Here is a 20,644-nt window from a genome sequence, read left to right as displayed (position 1 = left end):
CCACGGATTTAATGCAGTGTGATAGCAGTTTGATTCCTCTATACTGCCCATAGTTGTGAATAATCCTTTTGTTCTTGAGCACTGGTACTAGTATGGTTATCCTGCAGTCATTTGGGATGTGCCTTCTCTCCATTCTGCTATGAGTACCTTCAAGAGCCAATGCCCTCCTTTGTCACTCGACATCTTTATCATATCTGCTGTGACCTCATTTGAGCCTGCTTTTTTCCCAGACTTCATTTCCCTTAGAGCTGTTCTTGCTTCTAGGATGGGTTTCTCTTCTTTCATCATATGCTGTGCCTGGGGTAGTACAGCTTCTGTGCAGTTTTCTTCATTCAGAAACTGCTGGAAGAACTCCTGCCACAAACCTTTGTCATTTGGTCTGGTGAACAAGTTGTTGCTGGCATCCCTTATGAAGGGTGCTTACACTATCTTTTTATCCTTCTGTCTTTGCATTGCAACCTGATAGTTTTTGTGCCACCTACCGAGTCACTTTTCAGAAGCTGGTAGCGTGCCTCTGATGCATTGCTGTTGACTATTGCAATTCCTTTCTTAGCCTCTGTTAGCCAGCCAGTATTTCTTCCTAAACTGAGCAGTCTTTTTCTGTCTCCCACTTTTTTCTGCATTCCTCCTTTCATTTGATTACTTCCTTGACTTTTGCATTCCATCACCAGATTTCCTTGTGTACCTTATTTCCACGCCTGGCCTGGCCAGTTATCTGTTTTGTAGTGCTCACATTTTCAAGCTGCTGCCATTCTTCATCTCCACCTATTTCCTTATTACCTTTTTCCTGAGCTGCTAGAGCCCCGAGTAATTCCTTGAACTCTTAAGCTCTCTCTCCAGTCAGCTTTCGGGTCTTCAGCCTAGTCTCTTACCTTAGAGCCTTTTCTGACCACTGCTTGTGACAGTGATTTATGATGTGGGCCAACTGTTTTACTGGGGATAATTCTGCAGTTGCTGATTCTACCTCCAGTGCCCTTTCCTTCCTAGAGGGAGGGCTACAGACATTGCATGTTGGCCACTCTTTTGTATGTGATCTTGTGACTGTCTCTGTTCAAACATGTTGGCTACCATCAAGCCATTTGCCAGACAGAAGTCTAGAATGGCTTTCTTCTTTATTCCTGTTGCCGAACCCATGTAGACCCAGGCAGTCCTCTCATCCTATTCTGTTAGGCCTGATAATGAGTGCATTCAGTCACCCATTATCAACATTAATTTATGTTGTCCTGTTTTTTTCTAGTGGATCCTGCAACTGCTGTCTTAATGCATTCTTTTCCTCAGTCACAACCCTGCTGTGTTGCATATGCTGAGATTAATTGTGCTCTATCCCTACACTGGAGTTTGCCATGGGTCTGTCACTAATTATTATGACATCCCTCACTGTCTTCTGAAGTCTCTCCCTCACCATGATTCCAACACCATCTCTAGTATGTTCTCCCCCCAAGTAGTAGATCCCAAGCCAAGTGGCTCTGCTGTACTGGCCTTCCAACTTGTCTTGTGGGTACACAGGATGTGCAGCCTCCTCATTACCATAATGTCATCTACTTCCAAGGGTTCACCTGTCTGAGAACCTACACTGAGTGTACCAATTTTCAGTTCTTGTTTGGTAGGTTGATTGGTTTTACATACAGTTTTCGCTCAACAGAACTATCCTAGGTAACCCAAGCTGTGCAACTGCACACTATCTGGCCAGTAGCTGGACGGTCAGTTTTTACACCATTTAGTGGCTATTCCTGATGCAGTGTGTAGTCTGTGATGCTTGTTGTTGTATCTTGAGGATATACTGCGTTACCACAGTTGATGCCCAGAGTGGGTGGTCTGTACAATTCTTCCTCCTATAGATACCCTGTAGAGTGTGCTGCCAACAACTCCATTCTTAGTTGAGCTTGAGGTGGAGACGCTCCAAAAGTTTTAATTCTTAATAGAATGAAATAAAAATACACATGAATAAGTAAGAATGTTGATTATGAATTTTGGGTTGAATATTTTAGTAAAGGTATATTTAAGGCATTATTTGTAAATTATTGAAATAAATGTCACAGTTAACAATATGTAGATGTTTATAAGGAAGGGTGTTTTTAAATGGAGGTGTGTGTTAAATGTCACATGACTGATGACTCTTTTATTTAAATTTTACATTTGTACATGTCTGTTATCTGAAGAAGTCTCCCTATAAGGAGAGACAAAAAGGCTTAATAAAACGGACCTTATATTTTATTTGTGGGTGACCAGTGGAGTGATTTCCTAGCTTTTTTATCCATACAGGAATTGGTCAGAGGACAGGATTGAACTTTGTACCTTCTGCATTGGAGGTGAAGCTCATAACCATTATGCCAACCTGTCTCTCTTTTTTTTTTTTTTTTTTTTATAAACTGTGTGTGTGTGTGTGTACGTATAAATATATATATAAATATATATATATATATATATATATATATATATATATATATATGCTAATGTAATTTTTTTCCTTGTGCTAGAAGTCCAGCTGTAATGCCGCTAGAGAAGTGGAGATGGGCACCTATGTTTAGGCAAGCTGACTCATCTGATAGTGGATCACCAGAATTCATTAGGTCTACCTGTTAGAGCACGTGGGGGGGGACGGGGGCTGAAGGGTGTGTTGATGTTCTTCATGACCATCTTCCAGGAGGAGTTGAAGTTTTTTCTACTGAGAGTGGACCAAAGGGATACCTCAGTAGTCAGTCAGCATTAGGTGCAGAGACTGGTGGAGTCTTAAGCACACCATCAGTAGAATGCCCACATCAGTATGAAGAAACACCTCCTGGCATGGCTAGTAGAGAATTTTAATTAACCGGTCGTGTTCCTCCTGCCACCAGAGACATTGCCTGCAGATGACATCGGCCACAGAAGTGACTGTCTGGATGGGCTATTCCCTCAGCTGGTCTGATGGGCTTTCTCTACCCTGCCCTGTTCTCCATCCTGGTGTTCCCCTCCCTTATGTATTATTTCCCCATACCATATTTGTAGTCCAAGCCTTTCCATTGCCAGTTGTTCTCCGTCTGTATGTGTGCATCCTTCCCGTTATATCCCCACCTTGTTTGTACTGTCCCTCTGTCTTATCTTTGTTGTTTTATCTCTGGTACCTTCCCTACTTTTTCTATTCTCCCCATCTACCCTTCCTCTTCAAATATTTAAAGTGGGCACCTGTCACAAACATATGCCCCTCTGTCTGTCTCTCCACATTGCATTCCTCATGGAAACCCTTGTGTGTGTTCTGCTGCATGCTATTCCTCCTTTATGTCTCCTTCCTTCTCATTTGTAGGATGAACTGTGTTAACACTTTGTGGGCTGTCTATGGTCTGCTCAAAGTGCCTAGGATACTAATTTAAGGTGCCTTGTTGCAAGTAAGCATGCATAGCCTCAGGTGTGCTGCCTTACTGATGGTCATTTTAGTCATGTCACTGACTGTAGCGGGTTCATTCCTCTGCAGTCTGCAGTTCAGTAATGCAAAAACTGCCAGTAATGTTGCTGCATATATATATATATATATATATATATATATATATATATATATATATATATATATATATTAAACAGCAGGCCACCTCATGCTAAAGTCCTGTGCAATGGCAAAGATGTTTCTGAATTCCCCCAAGCATTTCTGTCAAAGAATTTTATTATTTTTAAATACAAGAAAAATGACATTACAAATTATTGTCATTAAAATTCCAATATACAGCGGCTCGAAGCATAATTTTTGGGTGTTTCATAATTACGCCAGTATTTGTGCCTGAATATGTAATGATATGTCAAACCATTTTGGAGATGCAGTCATTTTGTTACAGGGAGAAATATTGCCTAAAACAGTTAGCAGACTTGGGGCAGTCCTCTTCAAAATGGACAGTAGTAAAAGGGCGTAAGCATGAATCAGTTTGTACCTGTGCAAGATTGGCCTAATTTTTTGAGTTTAAAAAAATACTTTTGTAGTTGAAGTGCACATTCATTAGACAAATACTTTGCCTTGAGTTTTTAGAGTTACTTATGTGTTCTCTTTTGAATTGTAAAAACTCAAATATGTGGAGAACATATATTAAACATGTAATAAAGTATGCAGTAGGACAGTAGGAGTTGCATGTGCAATGTCTATAATGCAATATAGATTTAACTATATCTATCTATCTATCTATATATATATATATATATATATAGATATATATATATATATATCAAAACCTTGTACTAAATGTTTTACTGTCACATGCAGGTTCACCGATTTTACCGTGGCAGTGGAGGAAGCTTTAGTAAAGCACAAGACGAATGGACCACTGGAGCATGGAAAAATCCTCATGTGCAACAGGCAGCCCAAAATGCAGCAACTGGGGCAGTTCAGGGGGCTATGACGCATCCAGAAACACAATACTCTGCTACACCCAACTATGGTTATTCTGGTCAAATGTAAAGATGGGTACACATGTCAGTCATGAAGTGGAGTAAATGACAGGGTGTTTAACTAGAGGACCATTTTTTTTTTGGTTTTGTAATTTTTTTTTTTTATTTTTATTTATTTTTTTTATTCTGTACTTTAATGGCCAGTTAAACAGACTAACCAGCTTATGGTGTGTGATAGTAGTGTGTTAGTGTTTACTGTGTAACAGTGTGGAACTGTAATAGTGGCAGTTGAGATTTGTTTTTAAATGGCACTACAGAGATGCATTAAATGGTCTAAATATTTCCTCTTCATTTAATCAGGGAAGGCCAGAATTTGTTCAGTTGCAAAATCCATTTTAATAAAACTTCAGGGCATTGTTTGAGTCTGGGAACTTTTGATCAGGGAAGCAGTGCCCTAGAGCAAGTTGTAGAACTTGTATTATTCATGTGAATTAATGTGAAGTAATGTATTCTTGGATTTAGTATAATGTTTGACTTTCATGCAGAAGTTGAAGATTATCTCTGTTATGGTACTTTACAGATTAACTTTACTGATAAAGGAAAACTTAAATGCTTATTGTCATTTGAGAAATGTCTATACAGCTCAAAAGGAAAGAGTGGAGATGTTCTTCATTCCACATTGCTGCAGTCCTAACTATTGGGTAGTCCATGCCAGTTCAAATAATACCTTGCATTCAAAAGGAATTTTTTTTGTGGTGGCAGGAAAATATCAACAAGGGACTCTCTCTGTGGACCCGCCAGAGGCAAAGTCAGACTCTAACGACAGATGCCTCAGATATTGCTTCGGCCGTTGCTCTAAATGGAAAGTGGAACAAGACAAGTGGCCTGCCCACTGCCAGACTACATCATCTACATATCAAGATGGAAAGAGTTATCAGTTAGTTTTGCATTAATTGCTTTCTTTACTCTTCCAGGGCTCTTCCAGGGCAGACACATATTCTAAACGACAACAACACAACTGTCATGGTATACATCAACAAGGGAGGGGAACATTTCCATTATGCAGACTGAGACTGATTTTTGGGGAGATAGCTCTCAACTGCAACTTCAGGCAGTTCGACTTCAGAAGCGGAACTAGCGGGAGCAATGATGTATTAAGCAGACAAATCATGGATCCCCGCGAGGATTCTCTGGATCTTTCAAAAATTCAAAATGTTTCATGAACCTGGAAGATCAGTTCGCTTCTCCACTAGCTGCTCAGCTAAAACCACCAAGGATTTGAGCCTTTTGCACGAAGTGCACGAAAACACATTCATCAAAGTTCTTTTGGAAAGTGTATGCTGGAAAATCTTCACCTCTGCCTTCTCATGTGTCCTCTTTCCAACAGAGCCTCTAAAAAAAGGATGACAAGAGCCAAGGATGATTTTTTTAATAGCTCCAGCAAATTACTGTAGCACTGGGTCTGTGAGGAAGCCTCCATGTTAAGAAGCCTCCATGGCCTTTACCCTTGATTCCACACCTATTGTCTCAGACTCAATGTCATCTGCTCAATGTCAAGCTAACAGCATATCATCTTTGACTCTGAATCTAACAGCCTTGAAAGACAGGTTTTAAATGTGATTATGTGGTTTCTAGTGTGGCTTTAAACCAAAACTATCATTTTGCCTACCTTTTATGCAGATCCCCAAAATAAAGGGGAAAAGATTTTGATCACTTTAGATGTACACAGGCTATTATTATTTATTTGAGCAGAGAGAAAGGATTTAGGGCAGTCTGTTTTGTTTGTTTTTTTTTTGAGTTCAAAGGTCAAGCCAAGGTGGGCAAATCTATTTCTAGGTGGATTATTGGTTCTAGACATGCATTATTTTGCATTTATTTTGGCATTCCCCCAGATGGCAAGGCTGGGATTCATGCTAGGGCTGCACTCACTTCACTTTCGCCACAAGGGGGTGGCAACTCAGGGGGTGGCAACTTGGAGGCTACTTTGGAGGCAGCTACTTGGAGTTCTAAGCATACTTTCTGCTTCCTCTATCACTTCCTTCTCAGGGTAAGTCTAGGCTATTTTGCAAGGCAGCTTGTTGTATGGCGTCCTTGTGATTCCTCAATCTCTATGACCTCTGCTTTACCTTTCTTTCCAATAGTACAGACTGCAGGACTGCGGAATGATGTAACATGAAAATGTGGATGTTTCTGCTGCTCCAAATAAGCAAGAGCAGTCCTGAGTTGTGTTTTATGTTCTGGAAAAATCATGGAAGATATCTCATTATACAACCAGCAAATGAGTTCAAAGCAAGGTTTTTAGGTATGAAATTTCTTGGAGAAATTTAATGGAAAGCAGAGCAAAAACACGCACTAATAAAATACAACAGCAGCTTAGCCTGTTAGAGAATCTTTTGGCTTGCATTTAAAATTTGCCTTTGAATGTCATGATTAAGGCTTTTTGAAAATTGCAAATATAGTTTGAACGATGTTTTTTCATCTGCAAGAGGTGTAGAAATGGCAAGCTGCTTTTATTTAATGTTTGTAATGTGAATTAAATTCCTTGGTTTCATGCAGGGCCGACAAATTAATCAGGTGGTTTTGAATCCGTAGTTGTCCTATTATGTCAGTCATGCTTTTGGAATCGCTGAACAAATGTGTGCTAACAGTAACTACTAAAACAAAAAAGTAAACTGAGAAACCAGTGCATTCATTACTTGAGTCTTGCAGAAACATCATTTGCATTATGTATTTCTAAACTAATTGTGGAATGGAAAAATATCTCTATAGTGTAGTACAGTGAGTTAGTGACAAGCCCCTTTGTCTAATGAAAGTATCATTTATAGAAGTTTTAAAAACAGAAACAATCACATAGTGATCAAACTGTTGTAATTCCTTTCAAACTCTTTTTTGTATGTTTCAGCAGAGAGCACATGCAAATCCAGTTTTCTGAAGAGTAGCGAAGATTTTTGTTTTTATTTACAGTTGCCTCTATACTAACAAACTGCAGCCATGAGTTTGTCTTCCACTCTATAGTTATGTATGTTGTGGACTTGATTATGTAACTCACTCAAACCAAAGCTCCCTGGTGAGCAGGTCATCCTTTGTAATATGACTATGGTGTCTCATGGATCTTGTCGGTTAACAAAGATTAAATAAAATAAAAAATGTTTATTGCAATTTTTGAATTACTTCATTCATGTTGGCTGCTTGTGTAGATCGTGGGGATACAGTTTACTGTGACTATGTACGTGTAAATTCCATAGTTCATAGGTACGTACTAGGCTAGCTGCCCTTGAAGGCCATTTTAAACCTGGCCAATTTTCCTTTCAAAGGTGAGAATCAAACCATGTACCTTATGCCTGCAGCATAAATACCTTAACCATTATACAACTCCCCAACCACCCAGATGCAGTCAGCTTTCATTGTTATTACTACTTATAAGCAAATAATGACCAGAATATAGGACTAGGCTTTAAAAAGAGCATTGTTGTCAACCATCTATACTTTGTGTGACCAAAGTGCCTTTTCAGGCATAGTTATTTTGTTTTTTTATATCACCTGCAAGTTAAGTATGGTTGGAGCTGTTTGCAGTACTATCACTTGTCTAGCTGTCCGCTGAATCTATGGCATGGTGCTTGTGGTATGACAACTTTCTACTTTAAATGCATTTTCCTTTCCCTCTTGGTGTCTTGCACAGCATCCTATCAGTAAGAAGCAATAATTCGGCTTTCTTCATTCTTGGTGCACCTATTATCCATAAGTACATTTTGTGTGACTGCTGAGAGATATTGTTGCCGTACTGGCTAAGACTCCATATTTTTAAGGGGGAGTATTGTTTGTCAAACTTCAGCACACCACCTTAAATTTCATGAGGGGCCAAAAGTTTCTACTTAAAAATGCACATTTCTGTGAGACCATTGAGTATTGCAAACACCATTTTCGGTTTCTGAAAGTATTTATTTTCTTCTTTTTTATGTGTTTTTTTTGCCTTCATGGCTATTGACCATCATGACTCCCCCAATCAGACAAGCCCATTTGTTAACAAATAGCAGTGATATTCCTATATCCATAAAAGTGAGAGACGTCCTGGGCAAGTAATCATTTAGGCAACCATGAGGGTTAAGGTTTACTTGTGTCTGTACCTGCATCCCAACAATGAGGATATTTTTACTTATTAGCCTGACCGCTCTTCTGGATAGACAGACATACAACCTTACATCACTGCAGGGGCCCCAACACCTTCCCTACAAGTGTATGCTTCCATACAATTGTGCAATGAAGTCTACCTCCACTTAGCAGCTTGATGAACTACACACCTACCCCTTCCTCAAAAGGGCTGATTCAGTGTATGATTTGCTGCACCCCCTCCCACCAGGATAGACACACCCACCCCCGCCAGTGGGTTTCAGAGAACTATATCACATATATGCAACGTTATGTAACTACTCACGATTGCACTTTTCCTTCATGATATCAACCCTGATCTTCCCTTTGTTTCTGATTGTAATGTGTTAGGCAGGTCCATCTGTTTGTTATTGCCCAGCATTTTGCAGCTGTGACAAAGCATTGCTGTATATTTTAGATATGTACTTGTATGCGACTTTTTCAGATACACTTTTCCAAGGAGTACTGGAAACCCCAGCTACTCTTCTTTTACTTCTAAGAAACATGCGTTGATGTTTTCTTTAGCAATGTTTATCTCAGAAGTCAGCAGGTGATCTTCCTTAGGTTGCTAATACTTGCCTCACTTCAGATGCTAATTTTATTGTTATTAATAATAATGTCACTATTTTTTTAGTAATGAGTCTCTCATGTAGTGCTGTATATTGAGCAATGATCACAATGTTCACCTAGCCCTGCAGTCCTGAGAATACAGGTAAAAACAAGTCTGAACTTCAGAACTTGGTTTGTGTTTTTCATATCCCTCTCTCCAGATTCTGTGTAATTTTTTAAATTCGCTGTGGAGATGTGACATGGTCAGAGATGTTTTGTTAAGTAACAGAACACTTTAACAAAAACTTGCTGTAGTATTCTGTCTTTACAGAGACTTTGTTCATTGGATTGCATTGACCCACTTACCTTCCATATGCTTCTAGACTTTTTTCATTAGACTGTACTGACCCCCCCTCACATTCCATGTGGTTCTAGACTTTGTTCATTGGATTGTACTGACCCCCTCACTTTCCATATGCTTTTGTTCTTCGAGAGGCTGTCTTACTGGCCTTTTTTCTGTTCTTGCTGGATGAGAGTGGTCTGCTAACTAGCATTTTGTAAGGAGCAGAGGAGCGAATCTATCTACCTACGTATGTATGCAGAAAAGATTGCATACGCCATTGGTGAGGTGATCCCTTCTAGACTGTTGAAGGGTAGCTATATATCACTTGTATTCACTTGAGCATAGATCTATATTTGTCACCATGAGTGAGAAAAGAGGCACAGATGTTTTTGAAAGACCTACCATTTAAGGGATTATGGTTTACCCTTTGTAATCATTTTTTTTATTTGAAGTACCATTTTGAGCTGTTTATGTTCTCGGACACTATAGTATCCTTTCCTTTTTCTCATAATATAAATATGTGTAAGTTTAGCATAGCATTTCAGCTTTCTTTCACTTCCTATTTTTGTTGATGTTTTACTCCATTTTGCTTAAGAGCTTCACTATGCATTACTCAGAGTGATATCATTGGGTAGTGTAGCAACCACATCTCTCAAGTAACTGAAAGATTGCATGGTTTTAAGTCTTTTACAAAGATCAGGAAAGATGTTGCAACTTGATAAAAGAATGCACACTATAAAGTGATAAATGAACAGTTCAATTTTAACTTAACAAAACCACCAAAAGCAGTTTTCTTTGCCCTAAATGTATGGAATAATCTATATTTTTTGTAATTTTTAGACCTTTATTCAGCTTTTAAACAAGGTTTTATTACAAAAAGATGTCAGTAAAAATTAAAATAAATTACAACTGCTGGGTAAGAACAGCAGTAAAATTAGTCAAAGTAATTATCGGAGTGTAGTGTGGTGTATTTAGTACAACTGCGGTGGTGGTGCTGCGGTAGCGTTGTCACCTCACAGTAAGACGTCCTGTTCGTTTCTCAGCTAAAGCGTCTTCTGTGTGGAGACATGCGTGAATGGGCATACCTTAGTTGAAGGTTGTGCGTCAGGGCTGGCAACTCGGCACGTAAAAATCTACTGCCAATCATTAGTGGACCGGAGTTCGGCAGTGGCGACCCCTAACCGGGAAAATCCGAAAGACACAACAACAACAAAAAGTGTGGTGTATTTAGTATGTTGATCTTGCTCACAACTGCCAACAGTCCTGGTAATAAGCTGACTGGGACGAAACAACACCTTCCCCTCCTAACCATGTAAAGCTTCTCAGTTTAAAATCCATTCCTGTCACCTTTCAGAAGGAACACCTAAATATCACAGACTATTACCTTGAGCAGAAGAGGTGTTGACATAAAAGGGCAACTCATTCAGCAGTTTATAAAACTGTATCATACATAAATCCACTTTTTCCAGTGACTAGTGAATATTTTTTTTCTAACAATAGAATTAAACTGAGTAGTTTTCTTTCATTTTTTTCTGCCAGATCCCTCTCTTTGGGTATGCCTATGAAATGCATAAACACAGAAAGACCAGTACTTCCAGGCAACAGATCAGCTTTTGATGTTGCATTTTTGAAGCTTACTAATGTAGGGCATTCCCAAAATATATGCTAGCACGTCCGTGGAGAACCAGACAGCCACACAGCCCCTATAAATTTGAAACCATATGTTGCAGTCTGTTGTGGGAGAGTAAAACTATTTTTGGATGCATTTTTGAGATAAAATCCATAATTTCCAGGAGTGGGTAGCATATTTCAGGATCTGATAAACCATTCTCCATTGCGCTAAGGTCATTCTTTTTTCCAACAGGTCTTTCCCAGTCATCCCCAGACTTTAATTCCAGTAGTCACATCTGTGAAGACAGGACTTTATACTTCGTACTGACCAATGTTTTGTCTCCCATTTTTTTGATCCTTCACCTCATCTGCCCAGTGGTTTGACTGCCTTTACCCTGTTGACCATTTGCTCCTTCAAGGGCAGGAGCCAGGCATCCCCAAGCTAGGCTAGAGCAGAGCATATCTCATTTCTCTTATAAATGTAACGCAGCCTGACATTTCTTGTAAACCCTTCATTACAGCTACCATTCCCTACAGATTTCATTAGGTCAAATTTTCTACAGCTTTTGCATTGAAAATCTGCTCCTATCTTGGGCAAGTAATAAAAAAAATTGGAAGCTATACTAGTCCGTCGTAGATTACGGTGCCCATCCAGTCACTGAAGCAAGTAGCTTATCAACATGACCTTAACTTAATGACAGTGCCTTCGTACTCTTGAGTCAAAGCACATTATACAGATCACTTACTGTCATGGGCTGAAGCTCATCCCAATTCCTTCCACCTCGGGCAGGTACTATATGTATTCCAAATACAAAATATCTTTCACTACACCACTGTCTAAAACTCTCGCATGTCTTGAAGCCCTAGACTGTCAGTTCCTTGAACATCAGCATAATCTTCCATGAAACCTTTATCTCTGCTTTTGTTTGAAGCAGAAAAGCTAACATTTTTCAAGTCTTAAAAAGGGGGGGAGGTCCCCAGGCTGAGAGGTGTAGCTTGAAATGTGTACAGCACCAGGGGGAAACACTAACATTTCTACTGCTTTGACTGTTTAACCCATCCCCAGGTTTATCCATCTCCACTTCCCTTGCCAATCTTTACATTTTTATTTTTACTTTCCACTGGACTGCTTAACTATAGCTGTCCAACAAAGGTGACAGAAATACACTAAATAATAGCTTTGTTCTGACGTAGTTGATGAAAGCAACAATTTAACCTAGGCAAGGGGACAAAGTTTTAGCACTGTTGCTTTTCTCTTAGTGTTAACTTTATAACAAGAAAATACCCAAACTTGGCAATGTCCGTTTCTCCATGTGACTCTCTGAATCACTCAAATCCAGAAAAATCAGCCTACAGTGCTAAGTTTACTGGTGCTTCTCTTATCTCAGCTCCCCTTGTATCAGCCTGCCTGATGGCCATTGCCAGTGGCTCCAAATAAGAAGTGGGGGGGGGGGGTCAAACAACCCTGGCAAGTACCCTTGTACTAATGAAATCAAGCCTTAAGCACCACATTCACCTTTATAACAATGTGCCCCTTTCTCCTATATTGTATTTCTGAAGAATGAAGTAAAGTTTGAGGAAAAATCCAAACCTTCATTTTATTTTAAACAAATTTTCCTAAGTCAGTCTGCTTGAAGCTTTCTTGATGCATTACCCCCACAGTGTCTTCATAACATTAGCAAATGACCAGGGCCAGCCTTGATGCCAGCAGTTCCATCATTATTTTAGTCTTGGGAATGGACTAAAATCTGTTTGTAAAAACTAGCACTGCGCAAGTCATTCCTTTCCTTTGGTATATCTGATTCTATCCACCTCTTTTCACAAACTTAGAAACAGCTGCCTTCTTAGTACTTTGTTCATAGTTGCCGGTAATTTCTGTTTAATCTCTTCCTGCCTGACAACTCCAAAAGTTATGCTGTCTGGGTCCACTGATTTGCTTTTATGATTCTTGTCCATCACCAATCGATTTCATACATGCAGAATGGGGATAACCAGATTCTGCTTGTGAATCAAGCGTATGTTACTTGGATCTCTTCATAAATCCAAATTGCGCCTCCAAACCATTTGAACCTGTCTGGAGCAAAGGCAGCACAATAAACATGAAGAGTCCTCTAGTTATTAATCTGATTCTCTTCAGCCAGCCCATATTTAAGTTTGTAATCTAAAAATGAAAAATATTCACTCACTGTTTTAAGTTGTTTTAATGCAGTATCAGGTGTTCTCTGGTACCTTTGAAAATTAATTACTCAAACGCCTTGTGTAAAGCCTGCTTTTTGAAATCCCTATCTCTCTGCAACATTTTCAGTGTCAGTTTGCTCATTTTTTTTTATCATCCTCCAAACTGTCACACCTCTTGCTTGCTGTAGTTATACTTGTCTGAGTCTTTTCTTTCATTTTTTTAATGCAAACGTATCCAAACAAGATGTTTAAAAAATATAGCCCATCTATCCTTTTACAAAACTGCTTGAAATGTATCCTTGAGTGTATTGTCTTAACATAATTCCCCTTCCGTCTTTATTCTTGGAGGAGTTGTCTTGTCAGTTTTACCATCAACACAGATCCAGAGCAAGTGTGGTAGTAAGTGACTGCTTGCATGTACCTTTATCAATTAATTTTGTAGCATTTTCGTTTTTGTATTTGCAGCATTCATTACCTGTCTACTCTGTTATCTGTTTTATGGGCTAAATTACTGATCAGCACTCTTCTTTTCCTCGCCCTAGAAACATTTTTGGAGTTGCATGGTCTGGTTGTATCCTGTGCATTGACTGTGGAGTACATATCAATTAGTGTCACTTGCTTTGAGCTGTGATCTAGTTGTAGATAAAGGTTTTGTGCGGGGTTTGTTTTTCTGTGTGTAATGGCTATAATTTTTATGCTTAATGTATATTTACCTGCTGTTATTTTCCAAGACTGCTACTGGAATCAAGTGATGCTATGTTTTTGATCCTCTCATTTTTCATTTTTTCTGGGCTTTTAAGACTTCTTGAGGCATTGGAAGTTTTGATATTGGATAAGTGGTGCAGATTGTGATGCTGAATTGAGTTCACCTTAGAAAGTTTGCTTCTGGCCTGTTGGGTTTTTATGGTGGCAGTGAGTCTAGGATAGTTCCTCTCCTCCATGTGTTATGAGTATGATGTTCTTCATGTTTCACTGTTGCAGTCATCACATTTGGGTTATCTGCTTGCAGTAGCCCTCAGTCGGCCTGATTATCAAAGTCTTGGGTCCTGCGTCGGTTGCCGTCTCATCTTCCATGATGTCAGGTAGTCAGGGGTATAAAGCATGCAGCTGATGCCATTACATCAGTCTTTCTTGTCATGCGGTGCCCAAAGCAGAAGCAGTTCACAAGTGCTGGTCGTCCGACTCCTGAAATTTTCGTTTTCGAGTTTCAAAACCGAAGTCTTCAACTAAAGCTAAGTACCCCATTGGGGAAACTTTTTCTTGCTCTAAACCGATGTCAGTAAAAGTCAGTAATTGTATTTCTTGTGGAAAGCAAATACCTCAAAGATTTTCATTCGTACTCTGATTTCTCTTCAAAACGCATAAATCTTTCGCCTTTTACTAAAGATTTCCATGGAGAGTATCAATAAGAGTTTAGTGTCTATTTTTTGTTTGCCCTACATTTGGAGGGTAAAAAAAGAAGTCAAATGCACCTGCATATCAATCAAAAAGAAATGTTAGCTGTACAGAATGCTCTGACAGCCTTCAAGGACCACATTCTTCCAGGACAACTAATGGTAAAGACGGATAACACCACTGCTTTGTGGTACAAAAACAAGCGGGGGGGGGGTACCCATTCATACCCCCTCTGCAGACTAGCCATGCCTCTGTGGAACACAGCCTTGAGCTACCAAGTGCATCTACAGGCTCACTTCCTGCCAGGAAAACTAAATACACTGGCAGACGAACTAAGCAGAAATCTCATGGACCCGCAGGAGTGGAAACTAGAACCAAAGACTTTCAACATGTTGATAAACAAATGGGGGAGCCCAGATATAGACCTGTTTGCCTCCCCCCAGAACAACCACTTGGACAAATTCTGCACAAGGACTCCCCACAAACAAGCTTGGAATGTGGATGCTCTGTCCTTCAGCTGTAAAAATCTATCACTTTGTCTTTCCTCCTCTGCTTCTCCTCTACAAAGTACTACTAAAGATCAAACAGGGCAAACAAAGGATGATACTGATTGCACCAGACTGGCCACACCAACACTGGTACCCCCTCTTGCGCAGTGTCTCTCTGCTGGCTCCATGGCACATGCCTCAGACCTCTACCCTGCTGCTGTCTCTACAGAAGAGCCAGATTCTGCACCCTCTTCTTCAAACCCTGAACCTGGTAGCCTGGCTAATTACCTAATCTCTCCATTACCATCCCTCAGTAAACAAGTGTTGGATGTAATTTTGGAGGCAAGGAGGCCTAGTACTAGAAAATCTTATGCTGACAAATGGAAAAGATTCTGTGCCTGGAACCAGACTCAAGGGATGGGCACAGCAGCGCCCAATTTACCTCAGATTCTTCAATACTTAACTGAGATGCTTCACAAGGGCCTTTCTTTTTACTCCATCAAAATTCATCCCTCAGCCATTTCAGCTCATTACAACACAGAACCCACCCCTCTTCTCTCATCCACTGCTTAAGCAGTTCCTCAGAGGGGCCAAAAACTTAAGACCACCCAGGAGAGCCCCAACTCCAGCCTGGGAACTTAACTTTTTATTGGAAAAACTCACTCTTCCTCCTTTTGAGCCAGCTGCAAGTGCAGAGTTAAAATTCCTTTCTTGGAAAAAAGACTTCCTTTTAGCAATCACTTCAGCAAGAAGGGTATCTGAATTACAGGCCCTTATGGCAGTGGAGCCTTTCATCATCTTTCATGCGGACAGGGTGTCCCTCAGGACCAATCCCTCCTTCATGGCCAAGGTAGTATCCAGTGTGGCTCTTAATCAGTCCATTCATTTGCCAACTTTCTTTTCTAATCCACAGAACAAAGGGGAATGGATACTGCACTCCTTAGATGTGCACAGACAACTTAGATTTTACTTGGATAGGACTAAACCTTAAAGGAAATCTGAACAACTGCTGGTGGCATTTGCTGCACGGGCACAGGGGAAGGCTATTTCAAAGCAAACCATTTCTAAATGGATAGGCCATTGCATTAATTTCTGCTATAAGCACCATGGAAAATCTATCCCACAGGGGATTAGACCGCATTACAACCAGGGCTGCATCTACCTCTGAGCCTTTCTCTGAAGTATCCCTACCGGGGACATCCTAGAAGCTGCTACCTGGAGTTCTGTACATACTTTCAGCAAGCATTACCATTTGCCAATTTTCTCTAAATCCAGAGCTGGCTTTGCCACTGTAGTCTTGCAGGGCCTTATAGCTGGTCCTAATGCTATCTAAATTCCTCCTCCCATCCTTGGCTTTGGGAATCTGCCCAAATGTGATGACTGCAACAGTGAAACACAAAGAACATAGTACAGTTGTGTGCACTTACCATAAATGTAGATGTTCAAGTGTATTCACTGTTGCAGTCCTGGTTACCCTCCCTTCAGCCCCCTGACTTCTTTTGGCTATACCTCTATTCTCCTTTACTATGCTTAAAAGCTTTTTGGTTTGTTTGCTTTTTTGTTGGAGGTATAACCTTGTGTGTGTGTATGTATGTATATATGTATGTATATATGTATGTATATATGTATGTATGTATGTATATATGTATGTATATATGTATATATGTATATATGTATATATATATATATATATATGTATATATGTATATCTTCCCATTAGGGGGGCACCTGACTGACATCTGGGGCAAGAAAAACAGATGGAATGGTGTTGGCTGCATGCTTTATACCCCTGACTACCTGACGTCATGGAAGATGAGACCGCAACCGACGTAGGACCCAAGACTTTGATAATCAGGCCGACCTGAGGGCTACTTCAAGCAGATAACCCAAATGTGATGACTGCAACAGTGAAACACAAAGAACATAGTACAGTTGTGTACACTTACCATAAATGTAGATGTTCGAGTGTATTCACTGTAGAAGTCCTGGTTACCCTCCCTCCAGCCCCCTGACTTCTTTTGGCTATACCTCTTTTCTCCTTTACTATGCTTAAAAGCTTTTTGGTGTATTTGCTTTTTGTTGGGAGATATAACCTTGTGTGTGTGTGTGTGTGTGTGTGTGTGTGTGTGTGTGTGTGTGTGTGTGTGTGTGTGTGTATATATATATATATATATATATATATATATATATATATATATATATATATATATATATATATATATATATATATATATATATAAAATTGCTTCCCATGAGGGGGGCACCTGACATCTGGGGCAAGAAAAACTGATGTAATGGTGTTGGCGGCATGCTTTATACCCCTGACTACCTGACATCACGGAAGATGAGACAGCAAACGATGCAGGACCCAAGACTTTGATAATCAGGCCGACTGACGGCTACTGCAAGCAGATAACCCAAATGTGATGACTGCAACAGTGAATACACTCTAACATCTACATTTATGGTAAGTGTACACAACTGTACTTTCTACAGCTTAGGATTTCAGCTGTGATGGACTTTGCGTCTGTCTGTGGCTCACATTTTTGTATGTATTTTGCCTTTTTCTGGAACACCACTTTTAAAATTTATCATATGTCTGTGTCTTAAAGAAAGCTTTACCTAAACAATAACTGATTTTTATCTGGTGTGCACATGTGCAATATTTCCTTGCTTTTTCAGTGGAAAATTTTCTGACTTTGCTGTGCTTTACATACCACGATTTCTTTTGCATTACATGGCTAATGGATAACTGTTCTTATGGGGCTGGTCTTTGGTACAGTCTTTGTGTGACTTCAGTCTTAAATGTAATGGAACCCTGTAATCTGATGATGCCTTTTTCATCTAATTCAACAACTGGATTATCAGATCCATCTGATCTGACGCCAGTGCTTTTCAAGAGCTTGGATCCAGGGCTGTGACTCCTCTCCTACACACACAATTCCCTGTGGTCCCCAAATTACCGACGATCTCATATGCCACTTGATCTATCAAGACATGCGATTTGAAGTCTGATGTTCATCGAACATCTTTTCTAGTTTTTCTATTAGCCTAATCGTAGGGTTTTTTATTTTGGGCTTCATACCCTAATGCGTCTCATGCAGATATGCAGAAAACACATTAATTGGTGGTTGACCTCCTTCCCCCTTAGTTTCATGGGACTGACCATTCTCCCCACTGCCCCAGTGGCAACTGTGACCATGGATGCTTTCCTTTTAGGAGGGGGCATTTTGAAGGGAAGACTGTTCAAGGTTCTTTAATGACAGGGGACATTCTTCATATCAGTAAGTTTGAGATGAGTGCAGTCCTCTGTAGCATTGCAGCCTTTCAGGACTCTCTCTCCAAATGTGTTATCTTCATCCAGATGGATAACATGGCTGAAGTCTAGTACGTCAGCAAGCATGTAGGAACCAATTCCTACCCACTGTGCTGGAAAGCCGCAAGAGTGTGCAATGGGGGATGTCTTCTCGTTGCTTTCTAATTGCAATGCACATCCCAGTGACCTTTAATGTTCTGGTGGACAAACTGAGCAGGTCTATTCTTCTGCCTGATGAATGGTTCCTCAAACAACTCAAACAAGCAGTGGCAACACCGATTTTCAGTCACTGGGGTCAGCTTTGCTATTTTTTTTTTTGCTTCCTACTTAAGTGCAGCAGTTACTTTGCCCTGATACCTGCACAGAGGCAGACACAGAGAGGAGCTCTAGTCCACAATTGGCCCCTGGGTCATCTGTTTTCCTGCCTTTTCCTTTGATAACAAAATTTCTTCAGAAAGCCAGGAGGTGTAAGGCCAAGGTTATCCTCATTGCTCCCTTTTGATCCTGGCAGGTTTGGTTCCCCTTTCTCTGGTCTTGTGTACTACATCTGTTTTGGGTGTTGGACCCTTGTCCAGACCTTCTGTTTCATCCATCTAGTCAGCTTCACCTGGACCTGAAAACTTTGAAATTAACAACGGTTTCTCCAATTTTAAGGATGGCCAGGGATGCCAGACTGTCTACACCAGTTATTAAAATGTTCTCCTCCTCACAGAAACCAAATATCAAAAGTTTATTGTAGTACTTTGCAAAGATTTGCTATGTGGGCTTCTTCAAGACTATTAGACCTCAGCCCCCTTTCTGTCAATTTTGGACCTTTGTGCAGAATTGTTTCAGAAAGGTTCCAGTTTTTCAACTATTAATGTACAGTTGGTAGCCATTTCCAATTTTCACATTGGACTGAATTAGACCTGTATTACTTCTCGATTTCCAAGGCATTTTTAAAAGGAACCTTTCTTTTAAAACTTCCAATCAGGTTCCCCCTTGGGATATTACTGTCATGCTTCAGATTGTGACCTAGGCTCCTTTTGAACCTGCTTCTACTGTGGAACTGATTTTTCTTTCTTGGAAGATCCTCTTTTTTTTTTTTTGGTGGCTGTTGCATCTGCAGAGAGAATTTTGGAGTTGCAAACATTATCATGTAAGCTGCAATATTTGCTTTTTTTTCATAAGGGTTTCTCTGCGAACAAACCCTTGCTTTTTTCCAAAGGTGACATCTGAAGCAAACCTTAGTCATAGTGTCAATCAACCAGTGTTTTTCACAAAGTTCTCTAACAGAGGGGAATATACCCAACAGTTGCTAGATATTAACAGACAACTTGGATTTTATTTGCACAGGGCAAAGGATATCAAAGTCTGAGCATCTCTTCCGTGACTTTTCAAAAGCCAAGTTGGTTTAAGGAGTTTCTAAAGTTACACTGTCCAGATGGCTTTTCTTATTGTGTTGCCTTTGTTCATGACAAAATGGGAATAGCCTTACATGGCAAACCAAAGGCTTCTACTACTTCAGCTGTGGCTACTTCCACTGCCTTTGTGGGTAGGGTTCCTATTGATAAGATATGTGCAGTTACTTTTGGTCTACTCTTCATAACTTTGTGTCTCATTACAAGTTGGATGTATAATCCAGATCTCATACATCCTTTGTCTCCATTCTCGATGGCTAGGAAATGTGTCCCAGTTGTTAAATCAGATGAAAAGGACATCAGGTAAGATAGTTATGTGCATAACATAACACTAGATCCATATTGTAATTTTTTTTGTCTGGTTCATCATCCCTCCCTCCCTTCGTCCTACTTTCTAAATTGTCATTCTCTGACTCCTGATATGACCGTTGGCTCTGAAAGGGGCTTTGTGTGTTGTACAGCCTTTCTCACTGTTGTACTTGTATCCTATTTACCTGATAGGGGTTAGCAGAGCCTCTTTTTTTATGTTGACTAGTAGAACTGTAATCAGACAAATTTGATCTGAGTTAATCTGGAGACCAGAGGGAATTATGGGTATGGTGGAGTCAGAGCCCTGAATCCAAGCTGTTGATCCGATACCCAATTGTTGAACCAGACAAGACAACGCAGATCTAGCTTTCTGGTAAGTACGTGATTTTCATTTGTTACCTTAATCCCTTTCTTACATTTTTCTAACCCGTCTTTCATAGTGCTGTTTTATTGTGTTTGGAGTGTTTGATTTTGTAGTATTGTTCTGATTATTTAGAAGTCTTGCTGCTTTGGTAGGTAATTGTTTCTTTACATCTGTATTTTACATTATAATTGCTAGATA

At 40.0% G+C, this 20,644-nt stretch overlaps 1 protein-coding gene and 1 non-coding gene across 2 annotated transcripts in view; both read left to right on the top strand.

Moving 5' to 3' along the window:
* SCAMP5 (secretory carrier membrane protein 5) overlaps window positions 1-5,049 on the top strand; it is a 565,341-nt gene extending 560,292 nt beyond the window's left edge. Inside the window, exon 7 of the mRNA XM_044077806.1 lies at window positions 4,223-5,049. Coding sequence (XP_043933741.1) covers window positions 4,223-4,417 — 195 coding nt within the window. The 3' untranslated portion in view covers window positions 4,418-5,049. The remainder of the gene's footprint in view (window positions 1-4,222) is intronic.
* A 9,461-nt stretch (window positions 5,050-14,510) lies between these two features.
* On the top strand, window positions 14,511-14,627 carry LOC122807328. The gene has a single exon (XR_006365638.1). It is a non-coding gene; the product is annotated as a U5 spliceosomal RNA (small nuclear RNA).
* The last annotated feature ends 6,017 nt before the right edge of the window (window positions 14,628-20,644 follow it).

The sequence above is a fragment of the Protopterus annectens genome, chromosome 7.part0 (assembly GCF_019279795.1).
Source record: "Protopterus annectens isolate FY-2018-M chromosome 7.part0, PAN1.0, whole genome shotgun sequence".
Classification (NCBI taxonomy): Eukaryota; Metazoa; Chordata; order Ceratodontiformes; family Protopteridae; genus Protopterus; species Protopterus annectens.
The sequence above is the reverse complement of the archived record's forward strand: the minus strand, read 5'-3'. Positions and strand labels throughout refer to the sequence as shown.